The sequence below is a fragment of the Danio rerio genome, chromosome 5 (genome assembly GCF_049306965.1).
Source record: "Danio rerio strain Tuebingen ecotype United States chromosome 5, GRCz12tu, whole genome shotgun sequence".
NCBI lineage: Eukaryota > Metazoa > Chordata > Actinopteri > Cypriniformes > Danionidae > Danio > Danio rerio.
Window position 1 is genome coordinate 25395963 of NC_133180.1, and position 17346 is coordinate 25413308.

General features: G+C 36.9%; 1 protein-coding gene and 1 long non-coding RNA gene across 4 annotated transcripts in view; both read right to left on the reverse strand.

Annotated features, from left to right (window-relative positions):
* The window catches only part of rasl10a (RAS-like, family 10, member A), a 30375-nt gene extending 17545 nt beyond the window's left edge, over window positions 1–12830 (reverse strand). For 2 of the 3 annotated variants that reach the window (XR_012405629.1, XM_073949572.1), the window contains exons 1-2: window positions 12297–12830; window positions 11917–12187 (exon numbers count right to left, since the gene is read on the reverse strand). Coding sequence is in view for 2 of the 3 variants with exons in the window: in XM_073949572.1 (XP_073805673.1) it covers window positions 11917–12187; window positions 12297–12358 (333 nt within the window). In the remaining variant the exon portion in view is untranslated. Of the gene's footprint in view, window positions 1–11916; window positions 12188–12296 lie in introns of those variants that run through there. The other variant, NM_001128366.1, reaches the window with a different exon arrangement.
* An 893-nt stretch (window positions 12831–13723) lies between these two features.
* Window positions 13724–17224, reverse strand: LOC141385811 (uncharacterized). Its single transcript, XR_012406853.1, has 3 exons — window positions 14882–17224; window positions 14581–14675; window positions 13724–14489 (listed from the first exon to the last, which is right to left on the reverse strand). It is a non-coding gene; the product is annotated as an uncharacterized lncRNA (long non-coding RNA).
* Window positions 17225–17346: the final 122 nt, after the last annotated feature.

Consider the following 17346-nt stretch of genomic DNA (forward strand, 5'->3'; position numbering starts at 1 on the left):
CTGTCTAATCTGTCTACAGATTACAGCTTTAATGTTACAATTTTAAAAGAAATGATCAAGGACGTTTATTTTTATTCTAAACCATGTCTTTCTGACCAAAAGGACTATTTGAAATTCGTAAAGGCACAGATATACTGATAAAGATCTGGTAAAGGTCTGCTAGTTGTCACGCCTGTGGTGGGGGGAGCTCCATGATGCCGATTGGTCAGCTGAATGTCTCAGATTTGGCTTTTAGCCACATGGTCAAGGAAAAGATGGAAGAAGATTAACTGATTAACTGTTGCTCTCGCTCTTTTTCGGGCCTTTTCCCCATCGGTTTCTGTCTAGAGGCTCTGCTCTTCTCTCTCTCAGGCAGTTTTCTACTTTTATCCCAGGTGCAATTATATTTTATTTTATTCATGCCATCTATTTGTAATCAGTTCAAGTGTAACCATAACAAAAATGCTACGATTAAACCATTTCAGTTACAGATTACATTTCAGCTGCTTTTAATTTAACATTTACACTGAGTTCCTACCTACTGCGGTACAATATAGTCATATTATAGTAACACTCTCCCACATATTTTGTTGTTAATCACCATGATTTTCAAATCATGTTGCTGTGGTGCATGTTTGTAAGTTCAGGTATGAAAATCCGGTGAATTTTCCTGACTTCATAATTAGTTATTAGCATTTTAATTATTATTATTTTTTAATTATGAGTTACATGATAATTGGATAAATACCCGTGATAAATAAGGGAAAGGACAATTAATGAATAAACTAATATTTAACTGTTAAATGTATTTAACAAACATCTAATTATTCATTTTCAGGTTATGTACAATACACAATTAACAATAACAAAGACACAAAAATAGGGAGTGCCAGATCAATTCAGATATTTAAATAACGGCTACAATAGTAGTGTACAGGTGTAATACCTTAACCCTTTAACTGCCCCACCAAGAAAAAAAACAATTGGGTTGCATTTCTTCCCAGCAGGCACACAACATCACAAGACATTAATATTATTTTAGATTTTGGTCGTGACATCAGGTGACTAAAATTCAATGTCTAGCCAGCATCTAAGGACAATGTTAATTTATATTGGATTTTTTTATATTGTTTTATTTAGAATCTATTTAAAATAATTTGGTCTTACACTTCATATTTTCAGATTTTCTTAGTATATATATATATATATATATATATATATATATATATATATATACTATTAAAATCTGAAAATATGAAGTGTAAGACCAAATTATTTAAAATATATTCAAATTAAAATATTATTTAATACTAAATCATTTTTATTTATTTAAGTATGCCATAAAATATTTTAGATTCTCATTTAACAGGTTTTGTTGTTGTTGTTGTTTTCTTACAATAAAATCAAAATCAAGAGTAGTAGTGCAACAGGTTTATGTTTGTATGATTTTTTTTTTTTTTGTAAACCAACAATGCTGTGTGTGTACACAATTATTTAAAACAGTAGCACTCAAAATACGGTCAACCCTTTGGTAGCAGGCAGTTAAAGAATGAAGTATTAATTAAATTAGCCTAATCCTCTTCAATTTAGTCATTTCAGTATTTCAAACTTTTCTAAAACACTGCAGTGGCTTATCTGGCTTTAAACACAGACGAGTGATAAATCAACCTGATCATTTCTAAACAAGAAACAAACAATCCTTCACATAACAAATGACTCTAAGGCAGGAGATTGAAAGAGACAGAGCAGTTGAGAGAAAAGCAAGGGTCATAGAAGAAGAGGACGAGAATGAGAGGAAGAGTCAGACTGTCAGAATCAATGAAGAGTATTTCCAAAATGAGAGTTGGCAGTGTGACATTGGCAAAGCCACCGAGTGACGACCCAGAGCTGAAAGAAAAGAGACCTCAACAGAGAATCAGTCACGTCAGCGCTCAGAGCAGGAAAAAAACGAAACCCAAAGTTAATATTCCTCAACCTCAGCAGCCAAACGAACAACAGAAATCTCCACGGGGCACGAGCACATTTTCCTGAGCAGAAGGAAGCAGGCTCTGGGCAGAGTGAATTCTCTCACATTCTGAGGACCATTACATGACCAGGGAACTGTAGACACGGGGGAACGTGTCACTGAGCTCTCTGTTGACATAATTGAGGGAGAACAAGAGCGAGAAAGAGAGGCTGGCAGGAAAAGGAAATCCTGAATCATGCTGCCTTTTGATCTGCTCCATCTGCCATGGCATCATGCGAACAAGCTGCGACACTCACACACCAAAGTTGCCAAGCAGTCAAAGATTATTATTCACAGTTGTCTATACGATGAATAGCAGTGGATCTGCATGATTCGGTTTCATTTTGCACTGCAGCACAGAGATACAGCAAATATAAAGACATCTATCTAGGTTTAATGTCACCGTTTGTTTATCACTGAAGCTGATGTTGTGATTTACATTGGGCAAAAGGAGGAAAGCTGATTTAAGTGACTTGCTTGTTTGGGATATTTCACAAACTGCTGACTTGAATTTGTATTTTCACATTTTTACAAAGTGGTCCAAGAACCATCCACAACCTAGCAGATCTGTGGGCAAAAATGTCTCGTTGATGCCAAAGGTCAAAGGTGTTGATGTAAAATGTTGACTTGATACAATAGAAAAGTATCTCTGAATGCACAAGACATCAAATTAGAACAGCAAACTAAGGCTACTATTCTCACAGAAGAATGTAAAAAAAAAGTTGCCTAGTCTGATGAGTCTTGAATCTGCTGCCAAATTTGAATGATGGAGTGAGAATGTGCCTTGAAAACATGACAGCATGGGTCCATCTGTATCAAAGCAAGTTCAGGCTGCTAGAGGGGCAATGGTGTGGGGGAGATTTCCTTGGCACACTTTTGGGCCCCTTAGAACCAACTGAGCTTCATTTAAATGCCACAGCCTAACTGACAATTGTTGCTTACCATCTCCGTCCCTTTATGACCACAGTGTGTGCCCATCTTATGTTGGCTCCGCTTGTTTTAGTATACCTCGAATGTTAGTATGTAAAATGTTTCAGCATACCAAAAAGGTTGAGGTATGGTTTATGTTTATGCTAGTGAGACAAGTGTGGTGCTAATCGACAAGAGGAGGCATCGATAACAGCCTAATCAAGCAATACAACTGTTTATTGCTAGTACACACAGCTGATATCAATTATCACAATAATAGTAAATAATCATGAATCATACTCAGGAACATCATTAATCCAAAAGGCTTATTATGCGATATAAAAAAGAGTAGTAAGGATTACATTGTAACATTGTAACAAATTCCACTGTTACCCCTAAAAGGGTCTGGGATCGTTCTACGTGAGTTTACAAGACCTGGGGCCTAATGTACAAAGACTTGTTGAATTAATACTAAAACATTACGTACGGACAAAGCTATAAATGTGCGTACGCAGTAAAAATTCAGTTGTATAAAACACTGTGTACGCGGAATTCCACGCGTATCCTCTTTTTACATCCGAATTACTATTAGAACTGATCGCACATGCTCAAGCGCAAATCCCCTCCTGCCTCTGCCCCCCAATAAATATGGTAATGACTGTACTTTGGCAAAACCAAACGAAAAACCAATGACAAAAGCAAACAAGAAGAGAAACTTCACAGAATGTGAATTGGAGGTGCTCCTATCAGAGGTAGACCGGAGGAAAAACTGTGTTATTTGCAAGTTTGTCCTCCGGAATTAATAGCAAACGAAAAAAAATAGAGTGGGAAAGTTTAGCTGACGCGGTTAACGCAGTGGGGTCTGAACATCGCACTGTGAGTGAATTACAAAAGAAATGGTCCGATGTAAAGGTGCAGGTTAAGAGGAGAACATCAGCGCACTGTCAAAGTGTGGACCGAACAGGCAGAGGAACAGGGGATGCTGAACTAACAACCTTTGAGGAGAGAGTTGCTTCAATTGAGTTTAAACAGACAAATTAAGTTGAACATTTCTAAATTTAATTTGTTTCTTTAAATTCAGCCCATAAGAATCGTTTGCAACCACTTACCTTAACAAATGTAGCAAATCCAATAAATCATTTTTTCGGTGTACTTTCAACAGGATAATGCACAACGACAAAGCTCAAATCATCTTAAACAGGAGTTTTGAATTTGATCATCGTATAAACGGCCTTCATGGTCACAGGATCTAATCCATTAGATGTTGTAAAAGGGGAGAATTTCATCATGAATGCACAGCTGACAGATCTGCACAAACAGCATGATATTATCAAATCAATATAGACCATATGTAGAAATGTTTTATGCACCTTGTGGAATCAATGCCACAAAGATTTAAAGCAGTTCTGAAGTCAAAGGGGGTCCAACCAGTCAGCATATAAAACCAGCATTTGACACAAGCAGCTAGAAGCATTTTAATAAAGATATCACACACACACACACACACACACACACACACACACACACACACACACACACACACACACACACACACACACACCTTCTCCTCTATGTGCTCGAGCCTGTCGCGCTCTGAAGGGAGCTAAATGGCATTTAGCTGCAGCAATCTTTGGCTCAATTAGATTGCGGTATCTTAATGTGCTCACAGGACTGAAAGCAATGCCCTCCCTCAGCACCGTCGCACAGAACATTCATGATTTTTATTATTCCATTTTGCTGACGTGACATGAGAACCACTAACACCTCACCGATTCCCAGTGGGAATATCATGAAACTACCGTAAAGATCAATCCTTTTTTTATTTCTCTATTCAACACAGCCATCAGTCTATAATAGCATTTCTTTCTCAATGTTTTGCTGGTGTCGACACTTTACTTCATAGTTGGTAATAAACAACCTGACAACAATCAGCAGAATCACTTGTTGCCGGGGCGACCTTGGGGGTCTGCATTTGAAGTGGGTCTTCAAGCTGTGTGAAGTGGTCACGATGCAGTTATTTACTCCCAAGTACTGCCAGGGAAAATGAGGTAAGAAAATCCATTTCAGTTATAAACCCTGACAGAATGTCTCAAGAACAAATAGCATCTTGCATTCTGCAAGCAGCACAGAATCTTTCAGATGACAAAGCAAAGGCCACACACACACACTGGAAAGTTTCAGGACTGACTAAGGCTGCATGATTTGGAGAAAAATCCAGTTGCAACTTTTCTGATCAAATTTGCTATTTAAATTGTGATTTACTACTATTTTATTAAAAAGCTACAGGTTAAATGTGGTGTTTAATCAGAGAAAAAAGACAAAGCATAATCACAAGGTAAGCTACAGTACGTTACTCTTTATTTAAAACCTCCTAAACGTTGTTGGCATTTTTTTTAAATAAAGTTGTCAGTTGTCATGAAAAAAAGAAGAAAAAAACATGACTATAGTGTCTTAAATAAAAGAATTGGTATATAATGTACTGAGGAGATTTTCAGAAAATCAGTCAGGCAATAAATTAACTCAGGTTTCTTTCTAATTAAAGACTTTCACTGATTTCTCATGCAGTATAAAATTTAACTCTGATGAAAAACTGTTGCTCTGTCTTTCTTTTGTTTACTCTCCTATCTCGTAGCATATCTTAAAACAGTACAATAATGACAGAGCAAGCCATTACAAACCGTAATAGTGAAATCAGCAAAAATTTACACAGATTAAATGGATTAAATATGTATTCAGGCTAACTGACAGAGCTGGAATTGCTTGATCTCAGTGCTGCATTTGACACTGTCGACCACAGCATACTTCTACATAGGCTTAAAAACTGCGTTAAGCTGTCTGAGACGGTCCTCAAATGGTTCAGATCTCACCTTGTAGGGAGAGGTTACTATGTCAGTATAGATGACCATAGGTCAAAGTGGACACCCATGACATGTGGAGTCCCACAAGGTTCAATTCTAGCACCTCTCCTGTTCATCCTCTAAATCAGGGCTGTCAAACTGAATTCCTGGAGGGCCGAGACCCTGCACAGTTTAGTTCCAACCCTGCTCCAACACACTTACCTGTGGGTTTCAAACAAGCCTGAAGGACTCAATTAGTTTGATCAGGTGTGTTTAATTAGGGTTGGAACTAAACTGTGCAGAGCTGCGGCCCTTTTGGAACTGAGTTTGACACCTGTGCTCTAAATGCTCCCCCTGAGCCAAATAATGAGAAGGAATTCTCCAACCACAGCTATGCTGATGACACTCGAATAGGACTACAGCCAAATTGACACCCTCTGACAATGCATTGATTAAATTAACAGTTGGGTGTTCCAAAGCTTTCTTCAGTTAAACAAAGAGAAATCTGAAGTCACTGCATTTGGGAACAGAGACGAGGTTCTCGGTGAATGCGTACCTTGGCTCTAAGGGTCAAACAACAAAAACGGTCAAAATCTTGGTGTAATTCTGGAGTCAGATCTGAGCTTTAACAGTCATGTCAAAGCAGTTAGTAAATCAGCATACTATCATTTTAAAAACACTGCAAAAATTAGATGCTTTGTTTCTAGTGAAAACTTAGAGCAACGTGTTCATGCTTTTATTACCAGCAGTGTGGATTACTGTAAAAGACTCCTCAGTGGCCTTCCCAACAAGACAGTCAGACACTTGCAGCTCATCCAGAACGCTGCGGCCAGGATTCTGACCAGTACCAGGAAAACAGAGCACATCACACGGGTCTTTAAGCTGACTACCTGATCTTACACTTTTTAGAATCCAAACACACTGTAAACTATTTAACATCAGTACAACACTGACGACAGTTTACATTAAAGGTTGAAACACAGCAAACAATTTTGGATTTTAAAGTATAAAATAAATAATGAAATGTGTCTACTTCATTAGCACATTGTCGTCAGTATGACAGGATGTGCAATGACACTAAAAACGCAAGAATCCTCAACCAAAGCTTAATGCTTTACTGTAAATTGAAGGCTAGTATGATAGGTAAAAAGCATCAAAAAATTTAGAAGAATTATTTAATAATTAAGTGTAATGACTGACACACAATGGGTCACAGATCAACACACTGACAACTGACAACTGTGTGAGCAAATGTGAGCAAATTTTTTTTATTTACTGTAGATGTACTTTCTTTATAGATTTGGATATTGTTCATATTGAAGAAAAGCTGGATTATAAAATCAGCCAATGATTAGTTTTGGAAATTAATGACTATAGTGCCATTGATTTATTAGCAAACTTCCTTTGTGTTTCATGTTCCTCACACGGATTTTAATATACATATATATTATTGCAATAGATGCATATGACTTGTGAAACTATGTACATTATAAACATAAATGGCTTAATCTGCCATTGATAAACTGTATCAATTTAAAGGATTAAATGATTGTTAATTAATCACTGGCATCAATCACTAGTAAATAATGAGTGCATTCTGCTGCCATGTCCTTTTTTGTTGTGGGTTTTTTTTTTTTTTTGCTCAGCTCATAAAGCAATCAAATGTATTTATTAAGTGCATTTAATGAGAATTATTAGACTTTTATTTTGGCTCACCGTGAGCTTGAGTTTGTTTGCTGGTCATTCAGTTTGTTTCTATTCCCACTTTATGGATTTTTTGTGAGTTCATTCGGATGTTAAATGCAGTTGTTGCTCTCATAAATCACTCTAAGCACACAACAGAACTAAGCTGTAAAAGGTGAAGTGACAGCCGAATTAGCTGCAGTGTGTATGTGGCCTAAAGGTAGTATGAGAGAACTGTGTGAAATTGTGTCTTAAATCATACAAGTGTAAAAAACTAAACCTATATTTCATTTCTTCTGCATTCTGGAGGTTATAGCAGCTCTCTCACAGCAAGCCTTAACTTTTTGATTTAGTGGCTAATTCATAAAAACTTGTATGGTCATATTTATTCACTCATTCATTTTCCCTCAGCTTAATCCTGTTATTCATCGGGGGTCACCACAGTGGAATGAACCAACAACTTGTTTAGCATATGTCTTACACAGCAGATGCCCTTCCAGCTGCAAGTGAAGTGGATTTTATACTTTTTAAAGTGTGAAGTTAATATATATATTCAAATTGTATGTATATAATCTGCTTGTAGACTTGCATACCATTAGAAGAATTACCATATCACAAGAACTGGATAAGTTATATAGTTACCAGGTTTGGGTCAGGGGTTAATCTAGGTGGAAATTGAGGTCAGGGGTTAACCTAGGTGGAATTTGTATGACATATGTAGAAATAAGGGAAAAACAGATGACAGAGGTGGAATTTGGAGTCAAGGGTTAAACTAGGAGGGATCTTGTGTGACATATGTACAACAAAGGCAAAAACAGAGTATTTAAGGAGGGAATTTTTCAGACAGAGATGCTACTGGGGGTCTCCTGAAAGTTCTCCTTTGTTGTCGACAATAAAGTATATTCTTCTGATATTCATAACCTCCAGACTGAGTTTGATTTAGTAAGAGAAAAACCAAGAAAACCACTACACAAGCCAGTTCTGGGATGCACCCATACAGTCTAACGTTCACACACATACATTACGGTCAATTTAGTTTACCCAATTTACTTATACTGCATGTCTTTGGACTGTGGGGGAAACCAGAGCACCCAGAGGAAACCCACGCAAATATGGGGAGAGCATGCAAACTCCACACAGAAATGCTAACTGACTTAGCCAGGACTCAAACCAGCGACCTTCTTGCCACCATGTCACCTTTTGTATGATCCCATTCATGCATTTTAATAAGATTTGCTCATCCATCAATAATGGATGGGCTCAGTGGTGGGATTTTGGGGCACCCTTCCTTTTAAAGTGCACTGAAAAAATTAATTAATTTGGATTTACTACATTTTTTTAAAGGTAAGTGGTTGCAGACAATTTATATGGGCTGAATTTGAACAAACAAGTTACATTGAACATTACCAAAGGTAATTGGTTTGTTTAAATTCAGCCCATATAAATTGTTTGCAAACACTTATCTTAACAAAATTCAATGAATGTCTTTTCTACCAGTGTATGTTCTTTTTCGTACATATAAAATAATTTGAATTGTCCATAAAATACATCCAGAAAATAATTAAATTTCCTCGTTAGTTCATGCTGGTGTACTCTGAAGGGACCACCATGGCTTTCAATACTTGCCCATGTCTTGAATAAGAATTAGGAGGCAAGCAGATTTCTCTGGATTTGTAGGGATTTGTAAGGATCTAGCATTGCATTATGCTGCTATTTATCAATTTTATATAGCGGATTAATTGCGGCAGCTTGAATTATTGTGATTTTATTAATCGCGTTGGATAAATTAAAACGTCTGTAATTGTAAATCTGATATAAATGTTGAAAGCACAAATGTATTAACGTCTTAGAAGATCAAATCTATTTCCAGCTCCGATCAACGCAAATGTGGCAGGATTCTTGTGTCCATGCGCTGTCTGTGTTTTCCCATTGCCCAGTGTTCCATGTGCGTTTGTTTATGTCATGTGATCCCTTTGTTCTAGTTTCCCGCCGTTATTAATGTTTATTAGTTTCACCTGTGCAACACACCCTGTTTGTGTTCAGTGTAATTATAGCCCTGTTTTGAGTTCAGTCTTTGTCTGTCAACGTTGATGTGTTTCCATGGTCAGTGTGTAAATTAATGTGTTTTTGCTCATTCCTGTGCCTTCGTGAAAGAACGAGATGTGACAATATGAAACTGCAAATCAAGCTTTTTATGTTCATTTACACTTTTTAAAAATACTTTGTAGTTAGAATTAGCCTGCGACAAAAGTAGACCTCAGAGATTGAGCATGAGCAATACACCACAATTTGGTTTCAACAAGTCATGTGATGCAAGAACCTGTAAATGGTATAATTGCTAACAAAATATGCATCTAATTTTGCCACTTTCCCTTTTTAAAATGGATTTTAATAGTTTTTTGGGTGAAAATTCTGAAATATTGGCAATTTGAGGATCATCTTAAAAGAAAAAATTGGAAGTTTTTCTTTTTTAAACTGCTAGATGATTAGACAAAATAACAGGAAGACTAATAATGTGTGTGAGTGAGGTGGGGGAGTACAGAGGGGGAGAGAGAAATATTTGCCAGAGGGGAGGATACAGAAAATAAGCTTAGAGATGCTCTGTTCAAGCCTCGTCTCCATAGCAACTACTCCAAATGAGATTTTTTTTTTTTTAGAGGAAAGCCCCTCTCCTGAAGCATTACACCGACATTCCTGAGGAATCTCTATCTATAAATGGATCTGTTTAAAGATTCAGTTCAATCTAGCTGGGATGATTGCAACACAAAACACTTTTTTTTTTTTTTTTGAAGCGACTGTGAAGGTGTGAATAATGGCATACCAGAGATGGTCTGTGCTATAGGTCAAGCAGGTGGATTATGAATGAACGTGTTTAATGAAAGGAAAACAGAACTATGGGAATAGGTGTCAACAATGCATTTCGTTATGCAATTTATTGTGCTTTAAAACAATATTCCACATGTATACTGATGTTTAGACATAGAATTGTCTTAATTTTAAAATAATTGGATATAATTGGATAATAGAGAGCAATAGTCTGGTTCTGTAAGTTAAAATCCAGACACACTTCTCACTTCGAACACAAGTTGGAATCTTATAATTGCAGTATTTCTAATATCTGGTTTTGTGTGCATACACTGAGCTGTTAATGTTGTCATCTTAAAATGGAGCAATTGTGACTAATTGCTTGGAATCAAAGTTATAATATTGTAACTGTTTAATTTGGTTCATGAATTTTCCTATGGAAAAAAGAGGGACTAATGCACTCCTTACGCGTGTATAGACATAAACCACATAAAATAATTGTACACTACAAAACTGTTGAACTTCAAATATATACACACACACACACACACACACATATATATTTACATTTACATTTAGTCATTTAGCAAATATATATATATATATATATATATATATATATATATATATATATATATATATATATATACATATACATAAATTTAGAAAAATGTATTAGATATTTTAACAGTTAAATAAAGACAAATGTGACCACAAAACCAGTTGATATGGATAAGACAAATTTGGAAAATCTGAGGGTTCATAAAATACCTAAACATTAAGAAAAAATGCCTTTAAAGCTGAATTAAGATCTTAGCTATGGATTTTATTACTAATAATAAAGAGTTTTAAATATTTTTATAGTGAAATGTTTTTAAAATGTATTGATGGAACATATTGTGATGATTTTAGAAGAACATTTTTGACTGTATTGCTGGCCATTACTTTAAATATACACATGCATTTTAAGACTGGTTTTGTGCTTCAAGATCACAATTTGTAAAAACTGTAAAATAAATAAATAAATAAATTCTTAATAAAACACATCTTTGGGGGGAGGTGGAACAAGCTGAAACTTAATATTTAAAATCATATTCAAAAAAGAAATACATGTACTTTCAAAGAAAATTATTATTATTAAATATAATAATTAATTAAATTTATTGAATAAGTGTTGCATTATGCACTGAACAAAAAATAATTCAAAGATAATTTTTTTGGATTTACAACATTTTTTGGTAAAATAAAAAAAGTTAAATGATTGTAAACAATGCATTTGGGCTGAATTTAAACAAATTAAGTTGAACATTACGAAAACAAATATGTTTAAATTCAACACATTAATTATTTGCAACAATTATGCAAAATATTTTTTTCAGTGTGTTTAATGCCCTTGTGTAGTCTGATAAACAAATTAGGGGAAAACAGGGACAAAATGACGATTTTTCATGAAAAGCTATTTTAATAGATAATGTTTTAGACAGAAATATATAGGCTATTTACTATGTGTTTAAGTGTGCTTTATCAATATGGTGGTATTTAGTACAAAAGTAATAGCACAGTCTACTTTCAAAGAAAACTAATATTTCTATTTTACGTTCTGTAATTTATTTCATCAGTGTTGTCTTATGTTTAATGGTCTGATGCATACACAAACTGTACCATCACACATTGGCGCTTTTGAAGAGTGTACAGTACCTGACTCGGGCTTGAAGGAAAGGAGGATATTGGCGGGACATCCAAAATCTTCAGGTCGTACATCACACCGTTAAGAATGACGGAGGGTCTGTAGACGTATCGCGTTTGGGTGGGAGTGTAAGTCTCAGAGAAGTCATTGTAAATGAACTGACGGATGATAGAAGTTTTCCCGACTCCAGGCGCTCCGATGACGGCGATGCTCAACGTCTCCACCATCCCGCGCCGATCAGGACCGAAGCCAGCCACTGCCGACCGACACACGCGGAAACCTCTTCAACAAACCAAAACAATGCCAATTGTAAACCTGAGCCTTTTTTTTTGTGGCTAAAAATTCCCGCCTCCGTCGATTACAAGACACTTAAAGATAAGAGTTTGCTCACAGATGTGTTGTCTTCTGGTACATTTCGTTATCTTTTTTGGTGAAACACACAGTCAGTAGCATCCGAACGGATCAACAAACCAACTTCATTCACTGCGGCAGTTGCGCTGTCTTTTCTGCATTCCATCGGGGAAACCTTCACCGCTCCACTGTGATCCTACGCAAAGCTCTGGGGCTGCAAAGCGGTCGTTTTCCAACAGTATCCGTCTGGCTGCTGTCGGGGTTGACTGTGCTCTTCGATTTGGAGGTTACCATTGACCCTTTCTCCTCGTAACCTCTCGTGCCTTCCCCTCATCGTCTCAGCAGTGCGTGTTGCGCGGGCGCACCAGGGCTCGTTTAACCGCGCACCTCACCGCCAGCCGAATGCAGTTTGCGTAAAGGTCCATCGTGAAGCTCCGTGAGACTGTAAAGGTGGACGGTATCTGCACTGAAGCTGCAGGTGAAGCAGAAACAGTGACCCTGCTGTGTTGTACTAAGCGCTGCTTCTCCGCGCGCACTCATGTGGTTCAGCTTGACGCGCGCGCATTCATGACTTGTGCTTACTGGCTACAAACAGGTCTAAAAGCTCACTCGTCGATAATACCAGGAATTTACTAGCATAATTAGAAGAGTACACAGTGGAAATGGAAGCGTGCTCAAACAGCAAACACGAGCTTCGCTTGTTTGTTAAACAAGTTAAGGAAGTCCATTAACATAGCTTAACACCGCGTTGAATTTCTGAACAAAACTGATTTGTCAAACATTTTATGTAAGCTAAGTTTCCATTCAACTGTAAAGTTAGTTTGTGAATTTCTTCAATAAGAAACATCGAGTGGACATGTCCTCTATTAAAGTCATTAAGAATTAGTAAATTCCAACTGATAATGCTCACCCTTCTTTGATTTCAAATATGATTTTCTTTCTTCTGTTGAAAACAAAATAAGATATTTTAAAGAATGCTTTAACCATTGACTCCTGTAATATCTGTTTTTATACATGTGCTATATAAATACACACATTACATTAATGTATATGATAAACTCTGGCTTAAGATTTGCTGAAGTCAACAGTCTGTTCTCTCCAGCAAGTTGATGCTTTTTATGTTCATTTGACGTTCAGATATCAGATATAGATATTCAGATATTTCATGGTAAAACCATGAAATATCTGAATATCTACACAAATGAAGAATGCTGTCTGTAAAAAAGTGCAAAAAAATAAAACAAAAAATTGGTTCTAAAATGTTTACAAGCAGGGGCTCCACGGTGGCGCAGTGGGTAGTGTAAGGCTTGAAGCTTACGCTGCTATTCTGAACCAATAATCGGAAACAGGAAGCAGTTGAAGGATGGCGTGTTTAAATCCATTATTTATCTGACTCCATTGTAATTAATCTGACTGTTGTTAGGTCAGTTGTTATCATCATTGATGAAGAGAAAGAATCTCTACGTCTTAAAGCGGGCAAAGTTGTTTATTAAGTTACAGGTTTAAATATACAGACATTAGAATGAAACAAACTAACATACTGTATAAAGAAATTAGCTGTAACATATGCACTGCTGAGCAACAAAGACAGTGAAACTGCCTTTGTTAGCATATGAGGCTACGCACTGGTGTGCGGGAGATGCAGAGTAAAAGCCATTCTCCCCGATCAACAGTTACCTTTCCTTATTATACCCTGAGCAAAGCATTGTCAAACATGAGTGAAAATCAACCCCCAAAACCAGCTGAACGTGAGAGCAAAGTTGAAGAGATGAAGTGGGGGAGAAGTACATTAACATACTCTCCTCAGGCCATGACCCAACAATAGTAAATATATTGTAGATTGAAATACAATTAATCAATGTCTCTGTTGATTTCATGACTACAACACTGAAGTCATAAACTGTCAAATGACACCAAACATGACAAAGTTATCTGAAAGAAGAACACAAGCAGATTAATTGTGTATGGTGAAGAGCACATGGTTAATGTAAGCAAATGGCAGAGATGTGTATCAGAGCTGTGAGGAACTCTGCCTCACCAGGAGGACCCATCCCATGCTTGGAATGTCTCAGTAGTCCTTCATTAGCATAGAAGGAAATATATATCATATTTTCTCAGCTTACAGTAGCACAATCACGTCACAGCAAGAAGGTCACTGTTTCGAGCCCCAGCTAGGTCAGTTGGCATGTTCTCCCTGTGTTTGCATCTGGATGCTCCGTTTTCTCCCACAAGTCTAAAAAAACATGTGGTATAGATGAATTGGGTAGGCTAAATTGTCCGTAGTCTATGTGTGTGTGTATTGATGTTTCCCAGTGAGGTTGTACCTGGAAGGGCATCCACAGTGTAAAACATATGCTGGATAAGTTGGTGGTTTATCCCGCTGTGGCGACCACAGATAGGTCGCCACATAGGCACTAAGCTGAAAAGAAAATGCTAATGATGATGATGTTTACAAGCCAAAGAACTACCTTATAAATAACTGCTAAAGAACCAGTTTGTGTGTGTGTGTGTGTGTGCGTGTTGTCAGCTATCAATTGCATAACATATTAACCTTTAATCATTTCACACAACAGAGTCAACATCGGAAAACCACTTCTAAATCGCAAATATGAAATTTTCCTTTACCTGGGGTCAAAAGCGATGTTCGTTTTCTGCTCTTCTGCTATGAGGCCCATCTGCAGGAATATCCTCACAGTCCCTAATCCAGACGAGGAGACACTCATTTGGATAATAGAAGTGGTGGGTATCAGAACAGCATGCAGTGTAATCTAATCTAATGACATTTGGATTACTGACTGAATTCCTTCACCCATTAGCCCAATTTGATTTACACAAGAAAGATTAATTCAGTCCACATTTTAAAAGGTGATTTTTCTCCGTCTGTCAGACCTTTAGGCCATTGCTAAATCCAGTGAAAGATTCAGGATCAGTTGCAGTTGTCAATATTCACACACAGCAACACCAATTTAGCATCAATCACACATGCTATAACATCTAAACGCAGCTTTCAATTGCCATGCTGGTGACCAGGCAGAGTTCATTAGCATGAGCAATATAAACCAAGCCTCCTGTCTTCCCAATTTAGATTGCTTGTCATCAGATTTGAAAATGAGCTTCAGGCTTGGTGCATGAATGTACATCCATGAATTACATGGTTGAATACACAAGTCCTTCAGCTCCTTTAATATGACTAAACATTACAGATTACTTCAGGCTAGTAAACAACTCTTACATGGCTCAACAGGAGTAAATATCGCACTGGCAAATTTAATGTTCATCATAGATCATAGAAGAGGAGAACATTAAAAAAACGACAACAGGAGTATTGCTTGGACTCTAGAGAATGCCACTTCAGTACAACTAATTATGAGTAACTACAGAGGCTGGTTTAATGAAGGACTGAATGAGGCATGCCTGCAACCCATAATAAATGACATTTCCTGAAACCTTTTCAACCTCAGCTTCGGCAAGGTAGCCTATTAGCATCACTCATGAAAATGTCATTAGATAAGATACAGACTCAACTCGTGACCCACAGGAGATAACATTAACCTCTAAATTTTCCCTGAATATAAAAAAAGGTGATATTTGGAGGTCTACATGTTAAATTCAGAGGCCTTTTTATTAGTGACACCAGTGGCCGTTTACTTGCTAATGCACTCATTCATGCACACGCAAGAGCCTGAAGGTGATTCAAGGTCCTGATACTCATGGCAAAGTTTCTTTTCAGGTTTTCTCTTTAATTAGAAAGAAGAGTGGACAATTCTGATTATTGAAATATAAACCACATAGAAAATGCAGATAATACATTTGAGTAACGTTTTTGATTTATTTAAAGGACTAGTTCTCCCAAAAATAAAAATTCCCGAAAAAGTGTTCCAAAGCTGTTTCTTTCTTTTGTTAAAGAAAAAACAAGATATTCAGAAATTTTGAAAGCAGCAGCCATAACCCCTTCCACACTGTGATAGCAGTAAATATCCAGAAGGACTTTACCTATAAATAAAAAGTGCTGTTCACATAGGCAAGCACGTGGGGGATTTTTCTGGAGAAGACCATTTACACATCTATTCCAAAATACGGGTAAATTCTAACATCATTAACCAGAAATGAGCTCTAAACGGTTGTGCTTGTATTTCTAAACATAATAGGGGTAGGGCTTTTGTTGATAGTTTCACTTTTATCTAAAGCTTTAGCATTCATGTAGCTGATTTTGTACCAGAGACATCCAAATGCAGAGGCGCGAACCGCAGCTAATTATTTACACATTTGACTACATTACAAAATCTGTAGATGGATGGGTATTGTAACTTCGATGAAAACATATGGAGGTACACTTTCGCATGTTGAGATGTACATGATGCGTGTGTGTGTGTTGGAACTCATGGTAACGCACGCAAGCAAGGTAAACAAACAGCGGCTAATCATAAGTGTTTTATCAAAATTTTTTCACACAGTAGGCATTATGAAGGAAAATAGAAACGTTATCTGACTAACATCAAGCAGCTAAATGTGTCAGGAAAAATATTTAAATGCTTTTATTTTCATAAACAGCGCAGATGTGACAGCGTCTGAATGTTCTGATTGGCTGGAGTAGATGTCTAACAAGAGTGCCATCTAAACGCCAACACGCTCATTCTGGCAATTTTTCTACTGTATTCACACCCGTCATTGGTTCACACAAGGTAGAGTCTAGATTGGACACGCGGCCAGCCAGAAGTGCGGTATGCACATCAATATAGCAGCATTTTTTATGACACTGTATAACAATAATTAATATCTTTACAATACTGTGACAGTTGGGTTTATGGAAGACGTCAGGGAAGACGTTAATAAAACACAATAAATGGGAAATTTAATAAATAATATAAATAATTCTCATTAACTTCCAGCGACAACAGTATCAGATCTAGCAACAACCTTCACACAGATCAGCATTCCGGCAAATTACCGGTAATGTTACAACTTCCCTTTCCTGAAAATTGATGAAACTAATTTACAGGTATTTTCAAAAAGGGGCTGTTTACACATGATCTCTTTCCAGAAAATTGCCAGTAATTCTCCAGAAAGGTCTATATGTGTGAAAGGGGCTA